The sequence below is a fragment of the Cynara cardunculus genome (assembly GCF_001531365.2).
Source record: "Cynara cardunculus var. scolymus isolate 2C chromosome LG 16, CcrdV1, whole genome shotgun sequence".
In the NCBI taxonomy this organism is placed as follows: domain Eukaryota; kingdom Viridiplantae; phylum Streptophyta; class Magnoliopsida; order Asterales; family Asteraceae; genus Cynara; species Cynara cardunculus.
Genome location: NC_037543.1, coordinates 2695956 through 2707123, shown reverse-complemented (window position 1 = coordinate 2707123; position 11168 = coordinate 2695956). Strand labels below are relative to the sequence as shown.

The 11168-nt window shown below is 35.8% G+C and overlaps 1 protein-coding gene across 1 annotated transcript in view; it reads right to left on the bottom strand.

The window, feature by feature from the left end:
- The window catches only part of LOC112529463 (probable inactive ATP-dependent zinc metalloprotease FTSHI 1, chloroplastic), a 15519-nt gene extending 5725 nt beyond the window's left edge, over nucleotides 1-9794 (bottom strand). Inside the window, exons 1-10 of the mRNA XM_025140760.1 lie at nucleotides 8978-9794; nucleotides 8772-8856; nucleotides 6734-7168; nucleotides 6591-6644; nucleotides 6432-6497; nucleotides 5236-5331; nucleotides 5017-5145; nucleotides 3545-3597; nucleotides 2602-2797; nucleotides 666-780 (exon numbers count right to left, since the gene is read on the bottom strand). Of these exons, the coding sequence (XP_024996528.1) occupies nucleotides 666-780; nucleotides 2602-2797; nucleotides 3545-3597; nucleotides 5017-5145; nucleotides 5236-5331; nucleotides 6432-6497; nucleotides 6591-6644; nucleotides 6734-7168; nucleotides 8772-8856; nucleotides 8978-9675 (1927 nt within the window). The 5' untranslated portion in view covers nucleotides 9676-9794. The remainder of the gene's footprint in view (nucleotides 1-665; nucleotides 781-2601; nucleotides 2798-3544; nucleotides 3598-5016; nucleotides 5146-5235; nucleotides 5332-6431; nucleotides 6498-6590; nucleotides 6645-6733; nucleotides 7169-8771; nucleotides 8857-8977) is intronic.
- Between the last annotated feature and the right edge of the window lie 1374 nt (nucleotides 9795-11168).

Sequence of the window (11168 nt, the reverse complement as noted above, 5' to 3'; positions counted from 1 at the left end):
CCCCCCCCTCTTCCTTCACTTTATAGTCACCTTTTCAACTTATTGACCAAAATGGCCGAGATTATGCACGTAGCACTTACGCAACTTGTATAACCAACTTTTTTCGATATATCATTCAGAAAAAGTAGACATTACGCAAGTTACATAAGTGCTACTTGCACAATGTCTACGTGGACAAGCTATGTGGCACACACTCCTCCGTGGACCGACTACGTAAGTAAACGAGGTTTGGGAGGATGTGCCACGTACATTACGCAAGTAGCAGTTACGCAACTTGAGTAATATCTACTTTTTCTAAATGTTATACTGAAAAAAGTGGGTTATGCAAGTTGCATAAGTGCTACTTGCGCAATGTCTACGTGGACAAGCTATGTGGCATTGGCACATACTCCTCCATGGACCGACTGCGTTCAGGAAATTAGGTTTGGGAGTATGTGCCTTAAAGATCATCTACGTAGACATTACACAAGTAGCACTTATGCAACATGCGTAATGTCTACTTTTTTTATGAATGTTATATTGAGAAAAAAAGCTTGCGTAAGTGCTACTTCCGTAATCTCGGCTATTTCGGTTAATAAGTTAAAAAGGTCGCTATAAAGTGAAGAGGGGATTACTAAAGACCATGGCAGATTAAAGACAAATCCGTCCTGAAGTAAGGGACATACCAGGAAGGTTTTGGGCATAAATGGACAAATCAACAGATTCTGACACCTTCACTTTGCGGGCATGCACTTTCAATATTTCCAATCTCCCTTTCGCATTAGGAGGCCGGATTCGTATCTAGAGAAAGAAAATCGATTATAGCTGAAAATATGTTACAAATAAGATGACGAAGATGCAAAATGGAGATTCTTCAACAAAAATTTTGTGAAAAAAATGAACTTTTGAGTAAAACATAGGACAAATTGCATGAAAAAGTAATGTACTTTAACTTGATTCCTATTTTGGGTAACGTACTTTCAAAACTTCCATTTTGGTACCTAAGATGCAAAGTTTTAAACATTTAAGTACCCGGGTAACTGGTTGAAGTATTAACCGATTATCATGCTGATGTGTCGAGTGATGTGGTATCCAACTCGGTATTATTTGCTGACCTGGTCAATGACGTGGATTTTTTTAAATCTAAAATTAGTCTTTTTTTAGTCTAAAATTAGTCTTCACTGGGTTACCCGGGTACTTAAATGTTTAAAATTTTACATCTTAGGTACCAAAATGAAAGTTTTGAAAATACGTTACCCAAAATAGGAATCAAGTTAAAGTACGTTACTTTTTCATGCAATTTGCTCTATCAATAGGTACCAAAATGAAAGTTTTGAAAATACGTTACCCAAAATAGGAATCAAGTTAAAGTACGTTACTTTTTCATGCAATTTGCCCTAAAACATAATAACATCATCAATCTTGATGTGAAATATTACAAATAGAAAAGTGTTGGTATTAAATGTGGAATAAGAACCATCTAAGTTTTAGATTTGAAAACTAAGAGATTGCATGTTGAAAATATAAAATAAATTGGTAAGCGTATGTCTGCTGCACACCTCGGGTAATCCCATGGGACCCTGAAGATAACAGTCAGAAAAATCTCCAATGTCCCTTACAAGACTAGAACTGACAACGTATAGACCTATAGGGAGGAACCCAAGGCCTAGGCTTTATTTGCTAGTTGAGCTAACCCTCAAGGTTCAAATTGTACCTCTTTATTGGAGAAAAGGGACTTCCGCTCTCTTTTCCCTTTTTTCCAATGTGGTGGAGCTTAAAATCATACTACTACCACTCATGAAAAAGCCCACTTGATAATTGTTCTTTGTACCTATTTCAAATAACATTAAGGTGGCGTTTGGGTCGTTGGAAACGATGGAATATGAAGAAATTGGAATGGTCAATTCTGTTGATGCGTTGGGTTCATTCTATGAGTTTTAGCACGAAATTCCAATTCCACATGTGATGGAATTTAAATTCCTCGGTTTTTGGTAAGGAATTCCAATTTCATCCCATCTTTTGAGAAAGACTATTATTGCCTTTATTTACTCTAACATATGTCATCCGACCATGACAATCGTCACCACCATCACCACTACCACCATTGCCACCACCATTGTTCTTGCCATTGCCGCCACCACCGTCACCACCACTACCACCACCAATTAATATTATTATTAATTTAGCATTATATATCATTTATAAATGAAGTAATAAACTATGAAAATACCATAAGGTTGTTTTGGTAATTTATCACTATTTTATAATAATCCTGAAGTTATAATTAACAAATCAAACAAACAGATTCCAGTTCCAATTCCTGCCAACCAAACGCATGGTCAGACCTAATAATTCCATTCCAATTCCTTCAAATTCCAATTTCTTTGACAGATTCCAAATTCGACAGAATCCAATCTATGAACCAAACACCACCTAAGAAAGTTGTTGATTATCATGCATTACCTTCCCTTTGCAAAAGACTGAAAACAGTAATTTTGTTGTTTTATATTTAATCGATGGCAAAAGTGTTGTAAAAACGTGTCCTTTTTTACCTCTAAATTGCAATATGGACCTTTTTCTAACGACCACATAACTATTTATATCCAATAGCAAAGATCCAACCTTTCGATCAAAGCGACCAGGGCGGAGAAGTGCAGGATCTAACAAATCTTTACGATTTGTAGCAGCCAAAAATATGACACCTTTTCCCGTATCAAATCCATCCAGCTCTATCAACAGCTGATTCAATGTAGTTTCTCTTTCTTGTGTAGCAGCATTATAAAGATCATCCGTCTTGTCACTGAATATTCCTTGACGCCTAATTATAATAAACAAGATATCAAGATCGTTTAAAATAAAAGCATGTGTTTGTAAGAAGAAAAGCAGGGAGGTAGTTCAAATGAAAACAGCAAAAAGATTGGAAATGTGGAAACTGATATCAACCATTAAGATGGATCTGATCCATGAAAAGAATTTCAACGTTTCTATAAAACATGTGTCACCTAAAGCATCATGCAAAAGAAACAATGCACTCCCTTCATGCCAAATACTCGTCGATAAAAACATAATAGACAAATATGGTGGATCATATTACTGCTACCAATACTGTGCAATGAAAGGAAATAGGCAAGAAGGTCATTTCTGACTGAAACTTCGTCGAAAAAGGAAATGTTGCATTTATTTTGAGAAATCTTAAAAAAAACTATTGCACTTACTAAAAAAGAGAGAGTATTGAATAAACCAAACCAAACGAGCACAGTATTTCCCACCTGTCGGTGGGGACTAGGGAGGGTAGGATGTAATGATGTATGCAGACCTTACCTCTATCTTAAATAGTAAAGCGTTTGTTTCCATGAAGACCCTCCCCAGTATTGAATGAAAATCAACTTCATGTACGCAATTTTCTTCCTTTGAAACAAGTAATTAGTAAAGTTATCCATATGACAACATTAGCCACCAATCAAAAACCTGTGACGATTACTCGCTGAATTTGTCTGGGTGGTGGGGATTTCCTTGGGTTAAACTAGTGCATCAATTAAATCCTGAAATAAAAAGTCCAAAATACCTTGTAGCTAGTGCATCAATTTCGTCAATAAAAATAACAGATGGTTTGTTGACCTGCAGAAAGCAAATGAGCAATTTTTTTATAAGTAGAATTCAAATACTAGTTCTATACTTGCCAAGGCATCCATATTCCATTGTTCAAATGACGAATTAGTTCAAACTTCTAATATCTTAATTTTTTTCCAATAACCCGAATGATGTACCTTAACTGGCGGACTCTAATGGGTACGAACAGGTCATTGAACATTGTAAGATGTTGCATTCAATAACCCGAAGATCAATATTCAACATTTTTATTGAAGTATATAATATTTATATACGGTAAATCTCACACTCATTGTTGACCTTTGGTGAGGCTTGAACCCGATCTCCAAGAAGGTTGGGCTCTACTGGTACCCTGGACCAATGACCCTTTGGTAATATTCAACATTTTTATCTTACTGATGTGAGAAGAACCAACGATGTTGGTGGCTCTCCTTTACTATATGTGAGAAATTAAGTTTGGACCCAAGTGAATAACACCTCAACTTCGGGCTTGAACATCACATCCTCTCTTTGCTCGAAGGCAATCCACATGTGGTTAAAGCTATAATTTTTTTAAATGCAAAAATGACATATTTTGCTACAAATCATGAATGAAAGTTTATAATTGTGTTACATGTTATAAAGCTCAAGTTAGTCATTGAAGTTCTATAGATAACTTTAAACTTCAAATCAATATTGAATTGGAAAGAGCACAATGCATCAAAATGCAAGGAAGTATGCCTTAGTTCCTATTTAGTGTAACAAATAACTTTTTTTTCTCAATCAATGTAACAAATAAATTTACTATTTTACACCCATTTTGACCAGTAAAACCTGTTGATTTTATAACATTTGATGGCGTGGATGTCAAGTTTATTGTCCACTTGTCGTAACCCTCTCATAAACGGGTATCCACATCATCAAATGTTGCAAGATCAATAAGTTACCGGTCAAAATGTGTACAAAATGGGAAATGTTGAAACTTCATTACATCTATTGCAAAAAAAGATATTCCTCGTTACACTAAATAGGAGGAACTAAACAAAACTTTGTTGCATTTTGATGCATTTTGCCCAATTGGAAACTATTCCCATTTACATATATATTGAGACTAAGAGGTTGTTTGGTTGGTTTTCCATTAAATCCTGTACGGATAAAGTTGTTTGTGTCGGTTAATCAGTCTATATAGATTGAGAAGGTTTTTGTTTGGGAGGGGTTTTTAATAGATGGAATTAGTGTGTTTTTTAACTGGCAGGGAAGGTTTGAAAAAAAATTGGCTTTCGGCATAAAGCTCCCCTCTAGAAGCTTAATGAATAAGCCACTTTCTATATCATTAAGCCACTATCGAACAGTCATGTATAGCTGACCGAATAAGTTGCGAGTCTCGTTAAGCTCATTAAGCTGCTAACAAACAAGCCCTAAATCAGAAAAATTAGGGTATATAATCACCTTAGCTCTTTTGAACAAGTCCCTGATACGAGCGGAACCAACACCAACTAGCACTTCAACAAATTCTGACCCAGCCATTTGATAAAATGGAACACCAGCTTCACCAGCTATAGCTTTAGCAACAAGGGTCTGAAGGACATATAAATTCAGTTACTTTCTCATCTACATTGATGACATCCTACAAATATTTGCACAAGGAAAGAGCATGTAATAGCAAACCTTGCCGCATCCTGGAGGCCCCTCCAAAAGTACCCCATGAGGAGGTTTTATCCCCATCTTGTCAAATAGTTCAGGAGTCTTCAAGTACTTGACCAACTAATTAGACAAACAATATGATGGATAACCATAATCAGCTTACAACAAATATAACATAGCTAATAACCCATTTCTTAAGTTGAAAAGCCTCCGAAATTATCAAAAAACCGAATTCCAATTGAAATTGACAGATAAAAAATAAATAGAATGGTTCAGAAGTCAGGCACTACTTAACTTATGAGCTTATGCATGTTTTAAGGTGCTCTTTAAAGGTGTGTTTGGTAGACAAACGGGGATGAACAGAATTGGACGGGACTGGATAGGCAAGGTAGGTAGGCGGGTGGAAGAATGGTGAAAGGTTTTAGAGTTTTATTTTGACATGGGTAGTTTAGTAATTTACCAATCTTGTCTCATCTCCCTGATTATTGCCACCTACTTTGGTGGGGAAAAAAATGCCACTCAATCCTATTCTCTCTCAGTCTAATGTCACGTCAAACATGGGACAACAAGTTTTAGTTATGTCCAGTCCCCGGTAAGGGTGCATTTAATACACTGAACACGACAAAACAAAGAAAAGATCATTGTTCCACGTTTCACATGACTTTTATTTGGAACAAAGTCCACCCCACCCCATGAAACAAGATGGAACAAACCTATATTTTACCAATATGCCCTCAAAATAAAACTTAACTCTCTTCTAAAACATCAAATACGTCTCCATCTTTACTTTTTATCCCTTCTTTAAATTTTATTTATTGTATTTTTTCCTTTAAACTTTAACTTTACTGTCCTCAAAATATTATTTTCATAAGTTTTCTATATTTTGGTTAATTTATGTAATTATTAAATATTAATTAATAAAAAACATATAGAAAATATATTAAATAAAAATTAGAAATTAATAAACTTCGTATTTTGGTGTCATCGTAATCGTCTTAAAGAAAACTTTCTAATAATATATTTTTTTATAAAAATATTTATTTTATGAATTTGATGCATTGTATAAATTAATCAAAATATAGAAAATATATAAACAACTCATTAGGGGTAAATCAGTCATGTCCTATCTCTTACCAAACGCTGAACAGATGTTTCATCCTGTTTTGGGTACCAAACGCACCCTAAGTGAACTTATGGCTAACATATGGCACAGAATTTACCTCTTGGAGCTCTTCGACTGCTATTTCAATCCCTGCCACATCATTAAATGTAACTCCAGTCGAGCCCTAAAGTATTCAAAAGAAAATAAGAGATCCAGAACTTGATCTTGAAAAGAATGTGATTGAAGATCAAGTACAAGCAATTTTTCGAAAACTAACGTCAACTCGAGCTTGTGGTTTAGACTGAGAAAATTCAATCCCCTGCCATATATCCTGCAAAATCAACAACAAATATAAACCTAGTTGCAGTTTCTGAAGTTGAGAGAAATTATAAATCAGAAACCATATAAAGCATATCTTACCCATTTCCTGAAATTCTTGGGCCTTCTGGAAAGAGTAAAACGGAGAAGAATAACCATACCTAAACCTATCACCAAAATGGGTCTAGATGCTTTAAAGATGGAAGAAAAAAACCCAAATGAATACAATTCACTGAGCTTGGAGGAAATGCCACCATAGATGATCATGTCTAATATGACATCCCCTACTCTCTCTAATACACCAACAAGAACTTGTAAAGGAACAGTAAGAAAAGATTTAGTCATTGGCCAGATGACATATACAGTCCCAGCATAGATGAAGCTGGTCACAGCAAATGCTGATGAAGCTAGAAAGCCTCCAACAATAACAGCAGCTGCAGCAATTGCAGCTGTTACTGCTCCAAGTTCCACCATCAACCTGCTTGATATTGATGATGCCACTGAAGTAGGATACTGTGGCAGCTTTTCCATCCACGCCTGCATCACAAGATTAGAAAGCTCTTTCAGTCACTGAGCCAAATCAAACAAGCCCAGTATATCCCATGCAAAGGTGGGATCTGGGGGTACCCTAAATAGTAGAGAGGTTGTTTCCAAGAAACCATCGGCTATGAGAAGTGTGTGAAAGTGAAAAAAACAGAAAAGCTAAGGTTTGAAAAGCTAGATATGAGTAAGCAATAGCAATACAAATAGAAAGAGAGAAAGACATACATGAGTAAGCAACAACAATATAAATATTGGCAAGCACAGAAATAACACAGCCAAGATGTGGAAAGTGGAAACTATACACCCCTAGTCTAACTTAGGTTCGAGTAACCTAACCCCAAGTCACCGAAGTTGAGCCTAAAAAGTGAAAGATAACAAATAACATCTGGGTGCTCAAGCATGAACATATTTCTTTCTCCCTAGTCTTTTTCACATGGCGATGAGTCCTCCAAGATTGTGGTCAGACAAACCAATAGCGACAAAAGTTGACGTACTTACCCATCTTTTTCTTTCTTATTATTACCATACCAATATGCACTAGTCCATCTAAAGTTTCTTCCTTGGTGTTCCCTCGCTTCTTTGTTCTTTCGTCAAGATTGAAGCTTCACTTGCAATCAAGAACCATATCATCCTTGATGCACCACTTACAACCATGTATGTGTGATGTGTTTACCAACAAGAAGGTTATATAGTTCCCTTGGGCACAGCCAGGTTTACAATTACCATGCATATGATCTCCTCGCTGATAAGAAAACCTTATATAGCTTTAAGTGTATCGGAGTTCAAACTTTACTACTTGGCACCTATAAGAATCTGCCATGCATAGATAAAATGTGACAATCATCTTATATGTTGATTTTGATTGAAATTGCATTTTGTCGGACATGTACCACTTAAAGCAAACCCAAACCAAACCAAACCAAGCAGACCCAGTAAATCCGTTAGGGTCTATGGGATAGGATGTAGGCAGACCTTGCCTCTACCCCAAAGGGGTAGAGAGACTGTTTCTGTGATGACCTCTGGCTTGCAGAATAAAAATTAAAAGAAACAAAAGATACATGAGAGGGAAATACGTTAAACAAACAAAGAAATGCCGAAACAAAGAGTAGTAAGGACAATAAGTAGAAAGTTAAGTTTTTTTCTTTCAAATCTGTCTCTCACAATTAAAAACATACTCCTTTCATCTATGAAAAAACCCTCCAAAACAAAAACCTTCTCAATCTATACAGGCAGATTAATCTGCACAGACAACTTTATCCGTACAGGACTTGATAGAAAACCAACCAAACAGCCCCTAAGACAACCCTCTACAGAACATAGGCCCCTAGTAACCTAGCTCTCACCATGATATCCCACACCCTACCTCACCCTCTATCTACTCCAAAGTCTCCTCCTCCCCTCCATGCTACAAATCCTTACCATTAGTCTTAAGTGGTATATTAAACAAGTGACAAATTATGCTTCACCCTTGTTAACTCATTGTCACATTCTTTGTCTTCATCCTTACGCCTAATAGTAATGGAATAAATGCAACCTATAGAGCTTACATGTTAGAGCATTAAATTATAATAGTTCATATCATGGATGGGTGCCATACCATCGTTTGTGTCTCTATCTCATATCGGGGTCCATTATAATCCTTTAGAACAGTTTGGACTTGAAACCCATCCAGCTTTACTGACCTAAAAACCATCATAAAACCATCACCAAACCATTTTAACAGTTAAAAACAAATGAACACCTGTTTTTTTTCTTTCTTTATTTGGCGGGGTGGGGGAGGGTTAAAAGATTTGTAATATTCACCATTTAGTTCTCTGCAAGTTCTTGTCTCCTGGAATCTCTTTCAACTCCACAATGAAATCCTTTTTCCCTTGGGCAACCCCATCCTCTTCCTTAAAAGTCAAAAACTTTATCATATCAGTCTTTATAGCTCTCTGGAGATCCTCGAAGTTCATTCTTGGCAACAATTCCAACTCACCATCAAACTTGGCTTCTTCAGACGATTCCTCTACGAATATCTGTTCAGGAACATAAAGCTTCCCTTTAAATTTCCTCAAAATATCATTCAAATATACATCCTTGGAATAATCCACACCATCTCCACTTCTGTTGTTATTCGATCCTTTCAAATTCAACCTCTTAAGAATCTCCAAAGCTCCATTATCATTACCATTATAACTCTTCTTCCCCAAATCCTCTTTTTCCTTCAGTGTATACAATTTATCACCAATTTTATACCTCGGTTCTACCTGGCAAGGGTTTTCCTTCAAAACCCTCGTCACAAAATCTTGTGTTGAACTATCACTACTTTGACCCGAATCCGAATTCCAAAAAAACGCGCGAGGAAAATGCACTCTTTTTCTTCTACTTCCGGCAGCTTTTAAATCATTTCGAAGTGGAATTTTGATACGGAGTGAGGTGTGAAGGGTAACGCTGGATTGGGAACAACGAACCCTAGGTAATGCAAAGTTATCAGGTGTCCCTACATGTGTGCGAAGCATATTGTATGATGAACTAGGGTTTATGGAAAATTAGGGTTTTAGAGAAACTGCATCTTGTGTTAGATGAATTCCATCAAGGATTAGCGGATTGTGAAGTACGAACTTCGAGCTCTCTGTTCTGCAACAAATTGGAAGATTAAACTTTATCCGGATCCCGAATATCTGAACGGGTCAGCTTGCATAGTTTGTAGAGTAAATTATGTTTTTCGTCCTTGTGGTTTATTGAAAATTGCGGTTTTTGTCCCTGTAATTTATATATTTCTTTTTTCGTCCCTGTCGTTTGTAGATTTCAATTTTCGTCCATATGGATTGTAATTTATTGCTCTTTTCGTCCTTATGATTTACAGTTTTTATTGTTTCAGTCCTTATGGTTTACAATTCGTTACATTTTTTACTTTCTTGTACTTAAAAGTATAAATTAGTCCAGGGACGAAAATAGTAATAAATTACAAACTATAAGAATGAAAGTCAAAATTTCTAAACTATAAGGATGAAAATCAAAATCATCAACAAATCTGATTATTGCAACTATAATCAGTCTTCTAGTAACTAATAATTATACATATATTCTCATTCAGATTTCATTAAGTTTAACACATTTGTATATAAAATATCTGATATAAAAAATAAACAACAATAAATTACAGTGTTTTTCCATTTCAACTGTTGTTTTTCTACATTGAAGGGTTTGTGAGGCATTTGTCTTCATGTTTTACGGTAATTATTAGTTTGTACGTTCAGAGTTTACTGATTGTATTAAAAATGTGTTTGCTAAATTGAAATTATATGGAAAATGTTTTTTAATTTATATAATTTAATATATTTATCAATCAATTACTGTAGCCTCGGTAAATCCATTTTTATCTATATTTCACAACTCGTTTCGTACTCATAGTTCCAAATATTATTAATTTCAAGCATTGCAGCATGGTCATGCACTAGCTTTCATACTAATACGTTACACGATAGGGATATGGACGTTTTGAATGGACCCTGCCATATCATATCGGATAAAGACTGGTCTATGACATCCAGTCTGGACAAGGAAAAACGCTCGATCATCTTTAAACCAGCCTTTTAGGCAGACCAGATAAATACTAATATTTTGCTAACCAAATAAAACTTGGGTCGTTTAAACTAGTTACTCATCTTTTAAACGGGTGGAACTGGTTTTGTTTCGGACCACGTCGCTTGTCCAGGTTCAATCTTTACCTTACCAAATCCTAACCCATTTATCATATTTTCCTGGACCACGTTGACCACGGACCAGACTAGGTTGTTTTTTCCTGTATCGGTATGTGTGCGACTCTGATATATGATTCAAAAACAAGCATTTGTATTGTAATCATAAAACTATGGGTGTAATCATACGTGGTATCTGTCGTCTTGTAATGTCAACTCACAGCTTAAACCATTCGTAAACGAAAAAGTAGATTCATTATGCAGGTCTACACTGAAAATCTCTCGGTTTTTACAACTAACATGCTCGTTAG